This window comes from Antechinus flavipes, chromosome 1 (assembly GCF_016432865.1).
Source record: "Antechinus flavipes isolate AdamAnt ecotype Samford, QLD, Australia chromosome 1, AdamAnt_v2, whole genome shotgun sequence".
In the NCBI taxonomy this organism is placed as follows: Eukaryota; Metazoa; Chordata; class Mammalia; order Dasyuromorphia; family Dasyuridae; genus Antechinus; species Antechinus flavipes.
The window spans coordinates 494297803-494317036 of NC_067398.1; the positions used below are offsets into that span (position 1 = coordinate 494297803).

Here is a 19234-nt window from a genome sequence, read left to right on the forward strand (position 1 = left end):
TTTATCTCTTCTGTGCTCAAATGTACTAACTGGCAATCTGGTGTGGTTTTTAAAAATAATTTCATGGTCACAGCCATTCTTTTCTTTTTTTTTTTTTTCAAAAGAGGCAAAATCTTGGCCACAAAGCTTTTTAATTTCTTCTACAATCTCCTTGGATTCTATCACTTAAGGAAAAAAAGAAAGAAACAACAAACCACCAACATTTCTCAACAACTCTAATTCATTAGAGTTATTTACTAAAAAAAAAAAAAAAAAAAAAAAAAAAACCAACATTTCTCAACAACTCTAGCTCATTAGCGTTATTTACCTTTTGTATTATGGACACTTTTGCAAACTAATGAAATCTACAGATCATGGAGTCTTCAGAATGATATTTTTAAATACATAAAATAAAATATACAAGATTACAAAAGAAACCAATTATAATGAGAAACCATTATCAAAATACTTTTAAACAGCAGGTTCATAGACAGGTTAAGAAACTCTTTATTAGAGTAAGTTGTGTTTGAAACTATAAGAATAGAGGATTTAAGTTAGAAAAAAAAATTAATGTCAGAGGGGACTATTTAAAAAAAATTTTAACTTACTTAGAGAAAAATAACTCAATGCTCTAAACTTAGATAAAAATACTGAAGTGAATAATAATAGGAGTGAATTTGACTAATATTTGTCATGGGCTTAACATAATGAATATAATAAAAAGATTTTACATATTGCTAAGAAAGCATAAAACTATAGTGGCCAACCTGTGAGTTGTCTTCATTTAATGATTTTTCTCATTGGACCCTATAAAAGCCATTCTAAGAAAATGAAATAAAGCTTATCTAGTAGTTACAGAAATAAATATTGAAAAACATCATGATTATGGTAAAAATTACCATTAACTTTAGACTAATTGAAAATAAACTTTTAAAAATTCTATGCAAAAAGAAAAAGGAACGAAAGAGTTTCAAAGTATCCATAGATCATTTTTAGATTTTAACTACTATGATTAATTAACATCGACAAGTACTGTCATAACATTTCCAAACTTTTCACAGAAATATACAGTGAAAATGTTTTTCAAATATTTCTGGAATGTAGTTTTAGGGCAAAGGCTAAATGAAATTTAGTATTATAAACTAAGGATTCCAAAATATCTTTTTAAAAATATGTTAATACTTCAACTTATAAGCAAGAAATACATTTAAAATACAATAAAAAATGAAAAGTGCATGCTGAAAATTCAATTCAACAAATATTAATACCTATTATGTGCAAATCATTATATTTGAAATTAGAAAATAAATGAGACTTCTTTTAAAAGAATCCAAATAGATGTTGAAGAAATACTACTGGAAAAATTTATAAATTACTACAGTTCACACACACACACACACACACACACACACACACACATCTTTTAAAAAAAGAACACAAGAACCATGTTATGACCACATTATTGATGCGTGCTGAAGCAGTCATATTAGTGCTTAAATGATAGTAGGTAGTAGTTTGTTTTGTTTTGTTGTTAAATACACTAATACAAATGGGCTGAAAAAATTCTGGCAATGTTTTCCTATATTCTTCTTTATGCACTTGAAACTATAAATTATCTACTAAATGAAATCTTAGGAGCAATAGTGGATAGGAAAAGGTTTTATTTATTTAACATTAGTCAAGGGCAACTAGATGGTGCAGTGGATAGAGTGCCGGCCCTGAAGTCAGGAGGACCTGAGTTCAAATCAGACACTTAACACATCCTAGCTGTGTTACCCTGGGCAAGTCACTTAACCCCAATTGCCTCAGCAAAAAAAAAAAAAAAAAAAAAAAAATTAGTCCAAGATATTCTTTAAGTGTATCTTGAAGGACAACAACTGGAGAATAAAGAACATTCAAATATTAAAAATATATTCAGGAGAGAAAAATTAATATCAAATCTTCCCATCTCTCCCACCCCTAATTTCCAAATACATAAATGCCAAATTGCTGATTACATGAAATATTTACCTGTTCTTAGGAACTAATCATAAGATTGGTAGAAGGATATTTAGGGGTTATTCAGAAAACTGTAGAAGTGGAACAATTACCTCTAAATATGAAGCTTCCTTCTTATGCCAAATCATCACTATGCATTTCCAGAATCATTACTGAATACAATATGCTGAATAAAGTAGTACCTTTTAAGTATTCCATTAATTAGAAAATGCTTCCAGTTGATAAATATGTAAATTAGTTTCTTATTCTTTTAATAATATCAAATTTGTGTTCTAACTGCCAAAATCATGGCATAGTAGTAATTAATGTCAGAACCAAGTAGCAATCTTTCCAAATGTGCAAAATTCACCATTTAAATGATGATAGACTTACATTCTTCTTGATCTTATTCTTGATTGTTTCAATAACCCCAGCTTCTTCACTTTCACATAGTTTTTCTGTTGTTTTTAAGTCATCACATGCCAATTGCATTTTTTCTTCCTCAAATGTCATCATGGCATTCTTCCAAAAATAAAAATATGAAAATTTGAATCATGAAATGTCTAAGACAGTTTATTACATCAAAATTTTGACAGAAAAACAGAGATTTACACAAAGTTCCAGTAGCCCCAAAAAGAAAAAGAAAAGTTATTCTCCTTCAATTAGTTAGTTCTTACAAAAGAAAAATAATTAATAAAGGCTTTAAATTTTCCAGAATCAGAATTTAACTTTCATTCAATTTGTTACCCATTAAATCTAATATAAAAAGCTACCATATGACATCTGTAAATAAAAATTTAAAGTAATAAATATATATGTACTTACTGACTGAAACAATCTTTACTACATTAAATTAGAGTGTCTTTGCTATTTTAAAAAAGTAATAAAGACCTTTTACTTTTTGATTAGCATACCCACAGTAGCAGCTTTCACTCTAGGTTCTCAGTTCTAAATCAGTTCTGCCTGCTCAGAAATTCAAGTGGAACAAATACAAAATATCAATTCTTTATACTTATACAAAGTATGATTCTTTAAGAACAGACTCAAAAAATGTTCGCTGTTGATCATCCAGTTAATTTCCCCATTTTAAAGGTGAGAGAACTAGCACGTGACTCATTTGAGGCCACATCTATTTAGCTAAAGAACTGAGACCAAAATCCAGTTCTATGGACTTGAGCCTGTGAATTTTCTACTACACCATTATAATCATAAATCTTAAAGTATCAGAACCATACATGGTCTCAGAACTCATCTAATTCAAACCTGAAGAGTCTTTTCAAACAACAATCATTTTAGATGGTTACTAATACAGTAATCTTATTGAAAACTCCAAAAATTATGCTATCCTTAGTAAAAAAAAAATATATATATATATATATATATATGACTGGAAGCTAGGTCTCATTTTTCATATGAAAAATGATACCTAGCTTCCAGTCATGTTATCTGCTCAACTAGTTCCAGGTAGTGGCAGGAAGAAAATGCAACATTGTCTTTATTAATACCATCATTATTTCTAATCCCATTTACATCCTTTAGAACTTAAGACAACAACAGTAGCAACAACAAAACCCCCAACCACTACCCATCTTCATTAACCTTTACCAGAATTGTGTGAGGTAGAAAGGGTAAGCATATCCATTTTACACAAAAAAGCTAAGAGAGTAAGTATTTTGGCTAAAATCACATGGCTAGTAAGTGGGTAGAGGCAGAAAAAAAAGGCCAGAAAAACCAAAGTTCTCTGAGTCCCAATATCTAATGATTTTTTTATTCAGCTATATTCCTTTTGTGGCCAAAGTTGTAACACTGACCATCTTATTTTCTGCATCTCATTTTACTAATAATAAGGAATTAATGCTAATGTTAACTGGGGCAGCTAGGTGGTGCAACAGATGCTGTGTAGGGCCTGTAGTCAGGAAGACCTGAGTTAAAAATCAGGCCTCAGATACTTACTGGCTGTGAGGTTCTGGGCAAGTCATTTAATTTCATTTCCCTCAGTTTCCTTATCTATAAAATGGGAATAATAATATCATCTACATTCCAGGTTTGTTATGAGGATTAAATGAGAAGACAATCCTAAAGTACTTAGCCCAATGCCTGAGGGCACATAGCAAATGCTAAATAAATATCAGTTACTATTACTATTATCATTATTATCATTATTACTCCTCCTCTTTCTCCTATTTTTTTTTTTTACTGTTTTTGCCTCTACTTGCTAATTTAAAACTGGAGGTAAAGAATGATTCTATAAATATTTATTATTAAGATTTTTAAAAACATGCTTGATTTAAATATTGTTTGTACACTATCCTATGCTTTTCTATATATGAGTTAATAAAAAGTACTCAAATCATGAATTCTTACACACTACTCTATTTATTGTATAATCAAGTTCTATACTTACCTTATTTCCTATATTTGGGCTTCCAAAGTGACAATAATTGGCAAATTTTGGTTTGGCTATCCTGACTTATATTCATAATTATGTTAAAGTATAATTTTATTATTTAAACTTGAATTTCATTTCGTTCAATAGTGCTAGAGGGAATTTTCTCTCTTTTTCAATTTTATCTCTATTTTAATAGTTGATTTTTAAAATAACTGAATAAAGAAAGAAAATCATTAAAATAATTGAAACTTTCTGTTTCAAACTCTATATTTTCCAGACAGTAGGTAAAGAATATCTATTCTCTTCCCTCTTTTTTCTCTTCCCAAATCAACTTACCAAAAAACTGACAAAGCTGGCTCCGAAACTCATTAGTGGGCTATGATTTCTGTCAAGGAAACACAAAAATTATTCCTGTGTTAATCTTGATGCCCCCTTTTAAAAGTATGATAAATTATTATAATGATAAAACTTTGGCAATGGAAAGATAAAAATTCTTCAGTACCTCAGGTAGATGAAATTCTCTTAAACACAAACCAAGAAATAAAGAGGCTTCTCTGGTGTGAGAAGCCATGCAATGTATTCATTTACACATTTTCAGAAATATAAAAGCCAATAATGAAAGATTTATAAAAATAGATTATATTTTATATAGTATTCAATACAGGTATTATATTAGTGCCACTGAAATTAATATGTCTGTTTTCTGTAAGTTACTTTTACCACTCAAATTGCCTTAGAGTTATACAGAGTTATAAGTCTGTTTTTGAAAGGAGCCAGTTGGGAGCCTGGAGTTAGCCAATCTTGCTTACTACTCATAGACACTTTTGCTGGCGTTTGCTGGCTGACCTTGCAGAGCTATGTCCCCCAAACTGGCCCAAAACAAAACAATGTGTTTCTGTGTCCCACCTTTTCCTGGGAAAGACTGTCTATTGTTTTTTCCTAATTTCTTCTTGAAGCTCCCTTTTGTGCTTTTCATAAATAAATCTCTCAAGCCTCTCCAATTTTCCTCCTAATAAAACTTTTCTGCTTTCAATCCAACTTGGACTTCTTTGCATCTTGAGGGGTGGGCTTCACCTGGTTAAAATTTCTAGTATCAGAAGTGAGATTCATCAGGGACTTCTTTGTGACCATTTGGGGGGCATGATACAGGCACTTTGATATCATCTAGGACTCTTTAATTCCAGCCTCACTTAGGATCTGGTGAGTGACTCCTTGCTTGAATTTTGAATTCCTTTCAGATGAATTCATTTATTAGGAGGAAAAGGGATTTGGATACCAGAGGAGTGGCAGGGTAGGCAAAGCCCTGGGAGGGGTAATATGCATCAATGACAGAGGCTAAAAAGTCTCAGAGATTAGTGGCCACAAATAGAGACCCCAAGAGTGGATTCCACTGGTGACACCATTGTGGGCACTATAGGGCAGGCATCCTACTATGAGGAACCTTTGAAGGGAAGAAGAGAGGAAGAAAAAGTAGGAGGAAGGGAGGTAGAAAGGGAAGGAGGAAGGAAGATAGAGAAGGAGGAGAAAAGAAAGGGAAAAAAAGAGAAATTAAAGAAAAAGAAAGGAAGGAAGAAAGGAAGGAAGGAAAAGAAAAAAAAGAAAAGAAAAATTCTGGAATAAAATAAAATCTTGACCAAGTTCCCATGAGTAACCAAACTTCCCAAGATGCTAAAGGCACCCTGTCCCACCAAAGAGACAATAGTTGGCCATATGTCGCTACATTATGGTCCTCAAATCTGCAAATATTTAACTAATTAGGAGAAATTGATCCAAGACAACTCATCACCAATTTAAAAATAAATTACTCTGAGAAATGTTTTGATGAAGCCAGCAAGAAAATTTAATATCCCAAGTGGGATGCTTTTAATAATGGGCTACTCAAAACCACCAAAATAAAAGCCTCTTGTAACTTGGATTCCTTTAAGGAAGCCTTAAATAAAATGAAAAAGAATGCAGAAAGAGAAGAAGAGAATATCTGTACCTCCCTAGGAAAGATTCATGCTCCTCACTTTAAGGATAAAGCAGGGAAGGAAGAGTTCCTGAAAGCCATAGCCCCAGGACCTAGTGTATACTAAAACCCTTTTAAAATCAATTCAGTTGAATTATGTGACTTCTGACATAAATTTGCAAGAGCTTTAACTGGTAATCTGTGTTAGTTCTAATTTGATTCCTAACATTATTGAAAATTAAAGAAATGATGACTGATCTTTGAAAAATCTTATCCTGGTCAGATGAATTTTTATTTTCGTTTAGCAGCTATAAGTGGTGGTTTCTGCCCACTTCTACCTAAAAGGGTTTTCTTCTTTATATCCCTATGGGTCTGTCTTATAATTTTGTAGGCTTGTATCTTTGTAAAATATAGGAAAATTTTTATCTTGTATTATGTTTGTTTGTAGATTCTGTTATCTTGAAAGATTTAAAATGAAGCCAGACAGAAAAACTTCTAAAGGCTGTAACCAAAAAGTTTAGAACACTAGGAAAGATTAATGAATTTTCATACTCGAAGAAATTGTCCTAGTAAGCTCATTTAAGGCTTTCTGTAGGGAATTAGGTAATAAGAAAAGAGAAAAAGAAAAAAAAAAAAAAGACCTGCAAAACATTCCCCTTGGCAATGGTTTCAGCTTTGGCCACACAGAAATTATAGAATTAGAGTCAGTTAATAAATGGAGAGGGGAAGATGACACTTAAAATATGAGCCTGGGTGGACAAAATAGTCAATAACTATAGCAATCTAGTTTTTGACAAACCCAAAGATCCCAACTTTTGGGATAAGAATTCACTATTTGACAAAAACTGCTAGGAAAACTGGAAATTAGTATGGCAGAAACTAGGCATGGACCCACCCTTAAAATCGTACCAAGATAAGATCAAAATGGGTCCATGATTTAGGCATAAAGAATGAGATTATAAATAAATTAGAAAAACATAGGATAGTTTACCTCTCAGACTTGTGGAGGAGGAAGGAATTTGTGACCAAAGAAGAAAATTTTGATTATATCAAATTAAAAAGCCTTTGTACAGACAAAACTAATGCAAACAAGATTAGAAGGGAAGCAACAAACTGGGAAAACATTTTTACAGTTAAAGGTTCTGATAAAGTCCTCATTTCCAAAATATATAGAGAATTGACTCTAATTTATAAAAAATCAAGCCATTCTCCAATTGATAAATGGTCAAAGGATATGAACAGACAATTTTCAGATGACAAAATGGAAACTATTTCTAGTCATATGAAAGGTATTCCAAATCATTATTGATCAGAGAAATGCAATTTAAGACAACTCTGAGATACCTCTGTATACACCTGTCAGATTGGCTAAGATGACAGGAAAAAATAATGTTGAATGTTGGAGGGGATGCGGGAAAACTGGGACACTGGTGCATTGTTGGTGGAGTTGTGAATGAATCCAACCACTCTGGAGAGCAATGTGGAATTATGCCCCAAAAGTTATCAAACTGTGCATATTCTTTGATCCAGCAGTGTTACTTCTGGGCTTATATCCCAAAGAGATACTAAAGAAGGGAAAGGGATCTGTATGTGCCAAAATGTTTGTGGTAGCCCTTTTTGTAGTGGCTAGAAACTGGAAAATGAATGAATGCCCATCAATTGGAAAATGGTTGGGTAAACTGTGGTATATGAATGTTATGGAATATTATTGTTCTGTAAGAAATGACCAGCAGGATGAATACAGAGAGGCTTGGAAAGGTTTACATGAACTTATGCCAAGTGAAATGAGCAGAACCAGGGATCATTATACACTTCAAGAATACTGTATGAGGATATATTCTGATAGAAGTGGATATCTTCGACAAAGAGAAGATCTAATTCAGTTCCAATGATGGACAGAATCAGCTACACCCAGAGAAGGAACATTGGGAAATGAATGTGGACTACTTGCATTTTTGTTTTTCTTTCCAGATTATTTTTACCTTCTGAATTCAATTCTTCTTGTGCAACAAGAGAACTGTACAGTTCTGCACACATATATTGTATCTAGGATATACTATAACATATTTAACATGTATAAGGGGAGGGGGTGGAGGAAGGGAAGGGAAAAATCGGAACAGAAGTAAGTGCAAGGAACAATGTTGTAAAAAATTACTCATGCATATGTTCTGTCAATAAAAAGTTATTTAAAAAATATGAGCCTGGGCAAATGGGAAGACAATAGTGCTTTCTTAGAGAAGAGAGGATGGAATGGAAGCATTTAATCTTAGCAAAGACAAATGCCACTCATCATGTGAGAAAGAGTTAAAGAAGGGGATGGAAGAAGCCATCTCAGTGATATGAGAGAAGGATAGAAGAATGAACTCTTAAGAGAATGTCTTCAATAATTTCAGTAAAATATGAGGTAAAGTTCTCAACTGAGAAATCAGGAATGGGATAGGGAGTCATAAGTGGTTTAAGGAGAGATGAAATTTTGAAGAGCCACTGTGGTGAGCAGGACAGTGGGGAAAAAAAAAAAAAAACAGACTAGCAGCACTGAGGGCCCAGTTGATGTTCTATAACAAATCTGTAGAGGACCTAGCCAGAAGGATAATATGATTTCTCCAGCTGGGTCCTTCAGCACATGTGTATAAGTAAAAGCAAACTATGATGAGAGTGATCCAAGGTTGAAGTTTAGCAGTATACAATAAAGTATATAATAAGAACAAGGGAAAAAAAAAAGATTACATACAAAGTTGAACTGGCATATCAAGTGGACAAGATGAGGAAAGGGACAGAGTAAGCGATGACCTAGCAGAGTACTGAGGGGTCAAGGGATAGGAGGTCACAATGTAGATAAAGATCAGTTTAATATTGAAAGGCAGAGGGAGTCCTTTTGGCAAAAGACCAGATAGTTCAGGCATTTACTATATAGACCCAAAAAAGAATACATTTTTCTAGATACCACTGCCTTTAGCCTATTACAAATTTAAGATATGGTATTTTATGTGAGAGTGAATGTGTAGTAAAACAATTATATTTTTCTCAACTGCATTTATTTATTCCCTTTTTAAACAAGGGAATTTTGTTTACATTTTGTTTAAAGATGCAAAGCAAAGTTTACCTCTCACACACAGTATATGCCTTTGATTCTTCTACCTTTGATTTGCATTTCTATTAGTTAGTGGCTTCACAAAACAGAAGACTACAGGATTTTGTATTTAATACTAATTCTTTAAGATATTGAAGCAGGTGTGGTCCCTTTAAAAAACTGATTTGTGATCCTTTCGCATTGAGATTACTCCCAGCCCCTCCTGGCTGATGCATTATCAGTTCAGGAAGCTTGCACCTTTGATTCCCAAATCCTGGTCAAAAGCACCTCTTAGAATTCCAATAGGAGATCCGGGCTTGTCCCAGCCTCCATGGGATCTGAGTCAACTTGGGTTCTCACAGCCCCATTATTTTCACTTAATTCTTTCAAAGTTAAGTGAATGAGAAATAGTATTGGACCTTCTAGAAACTTTTATCAAATCATACAGCTCTACCGAAAACATCCAGAACAATGAATACCATCATACTGTCAGTTTGAAATCTGATTATTTCCTTCTTCAATAACTCTATCTAAATGAAAACTCTATACAATAATCAATTATTTGCTACTATGCTGTAAAGTAGCAGTTAGGTATGCTATAAGATGGCATTTAAGTACCAAGAATAGACAGAGTATTTTATTTATCTTCCCCAAAATTTATAATTTACACAAGGAAAGGAGAAATATCCAAATAAGTATAATACATAGTAAGATATGATCAAAGATCAAAGGAAGTAAAAAAAAAATACTTAAAAGGTAAGCGTTTTTGGTTGAGCAGAAGCAGGTTTCATTCAAGGACACACAAATAAAACTAGAAAGGGATTTTGGTAAGCTATTATTATTATTATTGCTTTTTTTTTTCTGAGGCAATTGGGGTTAAGTGACTTGCACAGTTATAAGAAGTGTTAAGTGTCTGTGGCCACATTTGAATTCAGGTCCTCCTGACTTTAGGGCTAGTGCTCTAACCACTGGACCACCTAGCTGCCCCTGCTTATCTAATTTAAGGATAATTCTGACTAATCACCACTCTTCTCTTCCATGATTGTCATTTACTAATGACTAATGAGTATCCTAAAACTGTTTAGATTGAACATGTAGGATGCAGGATATCCACAAAAAGAACACTTGGTTTAAAAAAAAAAAAAACTTTTGTTTTTAAAGATTACTTCCAAAAATAATAGTAAGTAAAAATGTCACAATACAAAGATAAAATCAATTAAAGAAATACTATGAAAACAGAATTTTATAGTAGGGAAGGTTGGCCTGAATGCTAAAAATGTTCTTTTCTGGGAGACTGTTTTTAAATCAATTGTCACGGATGTTTTTTAGAAACAGCAACATATTTATAATTATCTATTTTTTTTTTTTACTTAAAAAGTTAAGCTTCCCCTCAAAACAAGTGATTCTCATAATAAATAAAATATTTACATATTTTAAATAGACACAAAATATACAAATGTATTCAAATTTCAAAACAGCAGATGTGAATATTTGTTATCAATTCTCATGATTGCACTAATATTACTAAATCTAAGAATAATAAAATTATTCTTAATAATAGAATAAAATAAAAGAATTTTTGTAGAGTAAGATGGATTAAAAAAATATATTTTTTTAAATCAAGTTGGAAGTCTTTCTGGAGCATGATTTGAATTTTTATAAGTAGAAAGAAAATGAAAAATGCAGATAAGGAACAAATGAAGATAGTTACAAATAATTTATAATTTAGACTATCACTTATTACAAAGTGAGGAAAATAGGAAGATGTCTCCTCTGTTTTCTTACCTGGAAACAGAATTAAGAAAATTCAACTATTTTAATTTTCCTTAAACTTTAAAATCTTACCCCCTAAGTCACTTCTTCCCATGAGTAACCACCATTATTTTCTTTCAAGCTTAGATCTTTGGAATCTGTTTCTTTTTCTCCATATATTCCATTCATCATTAAGTTCTGCTTCTTCCTTTGTAATCTGTTCCCCCTCTCCTTTTCTTTTTAATTTTCTAGTCACTTCCCTTGTCTAGGTTTCTATCACCTCAAAACTGGGCTTCTGTAACAGCTCCTAGCAGATCTCTCTGCTACTTCTCTCCAATCCATTCTAAAAAACTGCTCAAATCATCTTTCCTAAATATAATTTTCATTATGTCACTCCTTTTCTAAAAGCTACCAAAGACTTTCTAAAGCTCAGCTCAGTACATATAACTACAAGTCCTGACCTTCAAGGTCCTCCAACAATGTATCTCTTCATCTCACTAACTTTATTTATAGCTTCTCCCTGAATCAAGATGGTCTGCTGCAGTTAAACATATTTCTGATTTCAATCCTCTGCCAAACTTCATGCCCTCCCCACCATATCAGATATTTAGAGATAGAAAGACCTTAGAATTCTAATTTCTATTTATAGGTGAGAAGTTAAGTAATTTATTCAAATTCATAAAATCAGTAAATAGCAACGTTTGGATTCAAATTCAAGTATTCTGACTCCAAATAGAGAAGTCCTCAGAGGGTACAATGTGGACAGAATAGCAAACTCACTGGAGGACATTCAAGATCCAAAGTAGAGGAAACAGTATAGGTCAATTGAAGAAAAAGAAGTGATATGAAGAAGATAATGATGATATAAGTCAAAGGCATAGTATTAATAATGAAGGAGCTTTAACTTTCTCAATATATATGAAAGGGTAAATTCATCTTCCTCCCCTTCTTCAAAATTTGGGTTAAAAACAATTCAGTCTTTTCAAAGAATGTTCTCTCTCTTTCCCCCCACAATTTATATACATTCCTTTAATTTGTAGCTTCTCAACACTAATGTAAAAGGTATACCTTGTTTTTATGAAATATGAAATATGTTTCACCAATTGTCTGGCCAGAGCAATTCTCATCCAGTGCTAATGAAATTATCTTAAAAGAATAAGAACGATCTTTGGAAAATATACATAGTCTCTGTGTGGGACAATATTCAAAGCCTTTATGACTTGAAGAGTCATGGCAGAACTCATGCTTCACTGGCAGAGACCTTTAGAACACTTTACTACTTCACCATGAGGTAGTAAAGTAGGAATATGTTCTCAGTAAAACTGGCTATAAAGCAAATCTCACCTTTCTATTGACCTGACGTTATGAAAAATGAAATATATTCCTGGAAAATTTTTCTGCAAGTTGGAGTTTAAAATTAGAATAGTGTTAGAATCTAGATGTGATGTGGCAAAGCATCATTATTGTTTCTAAAAAGTGCACTGATCACTTCTTTGATTCTGGGGTGTTCCCTTCAACACTATCTCTTTGAAAGCACCTTAGCTTACCCATTTTTCTACAAAACTTTAGGGTCCAATAATTAGAGTATTTTGCATGTAAAATTTAACACAGAGATAAACTGAGGCAGTCCTTCCACACAATATATTATTTATTAACAGGGGCATGCAATCTGATAATAAAGGGTCAGTAGATTGTTTTCATTTACACCAAAGATCCAGAATTGAAGATACATCTCATTTTTATAAGTACGAAAAAACCTAAAAACAAAATAATCAAATAACTGGCCATCATTACAGAGATGAGAGATTATGATTGGTTACCTTAAGTTAAGTGGGCATATCCCCCACATGGAATGAAGACCATCAGTCTCTCTTTGTCTTTATGAATTTTGTGAATTCTAGCTGCATCCTAAGGTTACAGATAAGGGTCTAGTTATATAGATTAACTGGTGACTCAAGGATTAGACAAGATCATCTTTTTGGAAGATGGGACAAGGTCAATTAATTCATCTTCTCAAGGAGGACACACAAACCTTACAGGAAATGCTGAGATAATGGTATATGAAAGTACTGAGAACAGAGGTTTTTTTTTTGTTTTTTCTTTTGACAGTGATTGTGAGAAAGCTTATCTAACCAGAAAGAGAAAGACTGGACGTTTGGACTCATAGCTTTTTGTTCAAAGACAGAGAAGAGCCTTAAAATATAGAATATAGTTATAGAATAAAATCATTTACAGAGTAATATCCAATACAAAGTCAATATTAATTTTTACAGGAACTCCCAAATTCCATAGTTAAAGTTTTATGTTACTTTGGTCAGAAAATTTTTAAGTCAATTGTGTTCTACTATACTCCAGATGGCGTTACTCTGTTACACCAAAAGTACTAATAAGTTCTTAAATTTGAGGCTTCATGACTATATGTGGCTCATAGAGAAAAACCAACTTCTCTGCTTTATTGATTAATTCTCTAAAGCTAATAAATCTGTCTGGGGAAGAAGATGTTGGGTCTGATTTCTGTTCTTTTTCAATTAGGTAGAGCATATGCTGTATCAACTTTTTAAAACACCAATTAATTCAATCCAAATATTTATTAAATTTCTACTATGTGTAGAGCAATTAGGTGGCACAGTGGATAAAGTGCTAGACTCATCTTCCTGAGATAAATCTGGCCTAAGAAACTAATTATGTGACCCTGGGAAAGTCACTTAACCCTGTTTGCCTCAGTTTCTTCATTTGTAAAAAATTGAGTTGGAGAAGGAAAAGGCAAACCATTCCAGTATCTTTGCCAAGAAAACCTCAAAGTGGGTTACAGAGTTAGACACAATGGGAATGACTAAACAATAAAGTATGCAAAGTAATGTTATAAAAAAATAAAAGTATGGTTAAGACATAGCTTGCTTTTATACTTCCCAGATATTGTATAATTGTTGTCTATTAGAATGCTCTCCCTATTAGATCAGAGATTTAGATATAAAAAAATCTCATATGAAGAGAACCAGCTACATTCAGGAAAAAAAAAAAAAAACTCTGGGAAATGAGTGTGAACTACAACATAGCATTTCTACTTCTTCTGTTTTTGTTTGCTTGCATTTTTAATTTCCTTCTCAGATTAATTTTACCTTATTTCTAAGTCCGATTTTTCTTATGCAGCAAAATAACTGTATGGCTATATATACATATATTGTATTTAACATATATTTTTAACATATTTAACATGTATTGGTCTACCTGCCATCTGGGGGAGGCGGGGAGGGGAAAAGTTGGAACAAATGATTTTTCATGGGTCAATGCTGAAAAATTACCCATGCATATATTTTGTAAATAAAAAGCTATAATAAAAAATAAATTAAAAAAATAAAAAATCTCATAGAATTTCCAGTATAGAACAGAAAAATGACAAGATATACCCATAAACACATATGTACAAATGTTATATATTTAAGTATAAAATACATAAGCTGATCACAGAGATGCAGGCAAAATAGTGTGATAAGTTAAAGGCAGGGAAAATCATCGATAATCACTGATTTGAGAGGGGAAGTCATGGGAATAAGGAAAATCAAGGGAGGTGACATTTGTATTAAACTGCTAGAAATTCAATGGCAATTGATGACAGAGGACATTCTAGGCAAAGGAAAATGTGTGAAGCATATACAGGGCAAGGAACCATGTAAATTAATCAGCAATTATAATAATCAGTAAATTAATTATAAATATGTATGTGTATATACATAATATATATGTGTATATATATATAATATGTATATATATATATATATTTTTTAAAGGATTACCAAGTTCTTTTGTAGAGATAATAAAATACCAGAATTGGTAAATAGATTTAGGAAAGCATAACTGTAAGAACATTATAATAGAGATTTGGTTATAATTCAATCAACCTGAAAAAATCAAGACAGGTTTCTATCAAAGGTCACAATGGTTTGCTATTTTATTTTATATGTAAATAACTTCATGAGCTCAAGCAAATACAACTAGGCAAGGTAGTCATACTGAATAAATAATTTAGTTTGGAGAAATACATTCTTTTATAGCTCAGTGGAATCTATCTGGTTGATCAGATCCCAGATCTGTCTAAAGATATGCTAATCAAGATCTCAAAGGTTGTTTAAAGATGCTAACTAGGCAGTCTCAGGTTGGAGTTGTAGACAATAGCTATACAAACAGGACTAGATTATGGTTTATAATATATTGCCAGATAGTCTCCTTCCTGATAAGCAAGGAGAATAAGTTGGTTTCAGAGTTCACAACACTCTGGCTTTTCTCAGCAATATGGTGATTCAAGACAATTCCACCAATAGACTTGGCAAGGAAAATGCCATTCATATCTGTTTATATCCAGAGGAGAACTATGGTGACTGAATATGGGTAAAAGCATAGTATTTTCCCCTTTGTTGCTTTTTCTTTCTCATGGTTTTTTCTCTTTTGGTCTGATTTTTCTTGGACAATATGAAATATGGAAATGTGTTTTAAAAGATTCCACATTTTTAACCTATATCAAATTTTTGGTCTTGGGTAGGTGGGAGGTAAGAGAGGAAGGGAGAAAACTTTGAAATCCCAAATTTTATAAAAATGAATATTGAAAACTACTTATATGTATACTTGGAAAAATAAAATACTATTGAGAAAAAAAAAAAAGAATTACCAAGTTTTTGTATATATATTGTACAATTTCAACCAGACTTAACTGGAGAACTGAAGCCATTTAATTTCTTTTCTAACTCCCCATGGTATTTCACTAAAATATTTAACTGATTAAAAAAATACTATGGTTCTGAATATTAATTGAATTCAATTTAATAAAAACTTAACCATATATATGCAATACTCTGTGCTGGGTGATGGTAATACAAGGCAAAAATAAAATAGTCCCTGCCCTCAAGATTATAGCTAGTGAGATAAACGTTGTAAACGAATAAGTAAATGCAAAGTAATTTGAGAAGTAGCTTTGCTGGTAATGGTCAATTTTTCAAAATGCTTTAATTTAATTTGTTTTACATTCCTCTGCTTTTTAAATCTTTAAAATTAATGATTTCTTATATGACTCCTGAGTGAAGTATAGTGAAGTAATAATCTTCAAACTCTAATAAAACTTACAATTGCTTCTATTTGCTATCTCATATGAGCAGAATTATTTTAAATAAGGGAAGTAATGTAAAAAGGACAGACAAAAAAGGCAGTAAGTATTTACGACAATGCCAGCAGAGTCTGAGAGCTTTGAAGCTATATATACAGAGTATCATTAGACCTTATTTGATACTATTTTAAGTTTTACAAATAAAATCTACATACTTATTAGAATAAAATTAAAATTAGTCTTGCTTTTGTTAATGTTATCGAAAAAAAAATCAATAATCTTTTTGAATTCCTCCCCTTCCTTTAAAGTCTAATGAAAATGCTGTCTTAAAGGAAGCCTGACCAGGCTGCCTCCTCAAACCTCACAATGTGCTTCCAATGTACCTGGTAATGCTCCAGTGTTAACAGTCTTCCTTTTCTACTAAAACAAAAATTTCTTTAAGGCAGAGACTAATTCTAATCTAAAAATTTTAGATACTCCAGTGCCTAGCACAGGGATCTCTTTTTAATAAGTACTTAAGAAATGATTACTAAATGACTTAATGAATGAATAGCTATTGAATGGAGTGTATACTTGAATAACTCAATTAACTCAGGTCCTTTTAAGGTAAAGGAGGATGTCACCCTATTTAATGAACCAATTGGTTTCTATTTCCTTGCTAATCAATTAATGATCACCCTATCAACCTTAAGAAATGGAGTATAAAGCATTTTAACAGGGTCTATAAAGCATATGGAACAATTTCCAAAACTGATAATTTAAAATAATTTTATTAGTGGTTTAAGAGCATATATTCTCAACTGAACAAAAATAGCAAAAGAAAATAATTGCATTTATAAACTCTTTTTTGTAACCCAACATTCTTGTAACAGTTGCTCACTTTTTTCCTTGGATTCTCATACCTGTCAAGAAATTCTTCATGGCTTTCAACCTTATTAAGAATTACTATATAACATCGTTTTCTTTGTCATCAAAATGTCTTTGATTTGTGTTTCAACTGTACTCATAAAATTTTTGTACAGATGAATAAGTAGTATGGTTCAATAATAAGATCTGACATTTTTTCCCCATGCCTTTGGTATCTTTACTGTATAATACCTTCTCTAAAATACAGCTTCTTAAAATGTGGGTCCCAATTCTATATGGGGTTTTGTAACTGAATGTGGGGGGTTGCAAAATTATTATTTATTTTCAGCATATGTTTGATTTGCATACCTTTTTCATAAATTTACATATCTAAGGTCATGTAAAGATTTGACAAAAAGGAACTGCACATGTAAAATTTTAAAAAGCTTGGCTAAACAATATAGCTTTGCTTTTCTCAACTATCTTAATGTTGTTTGCCATAGTTCTGTAGTGAAATGAATGTAGTTGTCAGCTTTTTTTACTCTGTGATAAATATCAACTCTATTTTTCTGGTCTGTCAAATATCCAAAATGAAAGTCTATATATATGAATCACCACAACAAATAGTCATGAGTTGGAAATTTTAAAAGGAACATAATGAATAATCAAATGTATATTTTAACATTTACTGACTTTGACAGTAAAAGGGAAATATATTTGCATGTAGACTGGGGAAATATGCATCATTACCATTTCAAGATGAAATATCTTGATTAAATATCAAGATTAAATAAATATTTTTAAATGTTTTGGTTAAACATGGTTCAATATTAGTGCCTGTTCCAAAAGAACTCATATGTCTTATTTCACATGGCTCAAATAATGATAAATTTGAAAAAATAAATTACATTAATTCAAAGGATTAAAAATTAATATTATTCTCCTATGGAACTTATGCTCATACAAGTCACCTGAATTTTTTGTGCCTTGGTTTCTTCATATGTAAAAGGAGAGATCTGGTTTGAAGAAGAGATGTCAAAATTATCTCTGTCAAATTCCCAGGTGCTAGTGCTTCCAGGACATTAATTGAGAAATGTTTAAAAATAAATAAAGAGGTAAGAGAGCTATTACCAAAGTATTATTGACATTGAGAACCCACTTGAACTTATTCATGAAATGATTAACAAATTCTGTCCAGGTTATACATCACCCATCTCAATGATTTTGAAGTCCACCTCCCCACCCTGAGCTGTTATTATTTAAATCTTCCCCCAATTCACTTTTATGTTCCACTAAAACTGCACACTCCATTCACTGTGCTCTCTGCAATGTCTGCTCCATAAGTACCAAACATGGTTTCATTTTAAATCTTTTCCTTTCTCCCTCCTTCCATCTTCTGGCTTTGAATGACACCTGGCTCCCTCATAAAGAGAGAGCCATCCTGGCCATCTTCTCTAGGGCTGGATGTATTTTAACTCATTTTCCCCAACTCATAGGTCAATATGATCCATTCTATATGCTAGAAACCTTCCCAATAAGATCAGGAGTAAAGCAAGAATGCCTGTTGTCACCACTATTATTCGACATTGTACTAGAAATGTTAGCTTTAGCAATAAGAGAAGACAAAGAAATTGAAAGAATTAGAATAGGCAATGAGGAAACAAAACTATCATTCTTTGCAGATTATATGATGGTATATTTAGAGAATCCTAGAGAATCAAATAAAAAAAACTGCTTAAAATTATTAACAACTTTAGTAATGCTGAAAATTATAAAATTAATTTACATAAATCATTGGCATTTCTATATATTAGCAAGGCCTAGCAGCAAAATATAGAAAGAGAAATTCCATTTCTGTAGATAACATAATATTTAAGAATCTACCTGCCAAGATAAATCCAGGAACAATACAAACACAATTACAAAACACTTTTCACACAAAGTCAGATCTAAATAATTGGAAAAATATCAATTGCTCATACAGTGGCTGAGCATAGTTTAATAAAAATGGTAATTTTACCTAAATTAATTTACTTATTCATTAACATACCAATCAAACTATTAAAACATATTTCACAGAACTAGAAAAAATAATCAGAAAATTCATCTGGAAGAACAAAAGGTCAAGAATATCAAGGGAAGTAATGAAAAAAATTACAAAGGAAAGTAGCCTAGCTA

General features: G+C 31.9%; 1 protein-coding gene across 1 annotated transcript in view; it reads right to left on the bottom strand.

The window, feature by feature from the left end:
- The window catches only part of TTC39C (tetratricopeptide repeat domain 39C), a 110257-nt gene that overhangs the window by 72178 nt on the left and 18845 nt on the right, over window positions 1-19234 (bottom strand). Inside the window, exons 2-3 of the mRNA XM_051970334.1 lie at window positions 4682-4730; window positions 2350-2478 (exon numbers count right to left, since the gene is read on the bottom strand). Of these exons, the coding sequence (XP_051826294.1) occupies window positions 2350-2478; window positions 4682-4730 (178 nt within the window). The remainder of the gene's footprint in view (window positions 1-2349; window positions 2479-4681; window positions 4731-19234) is intronic.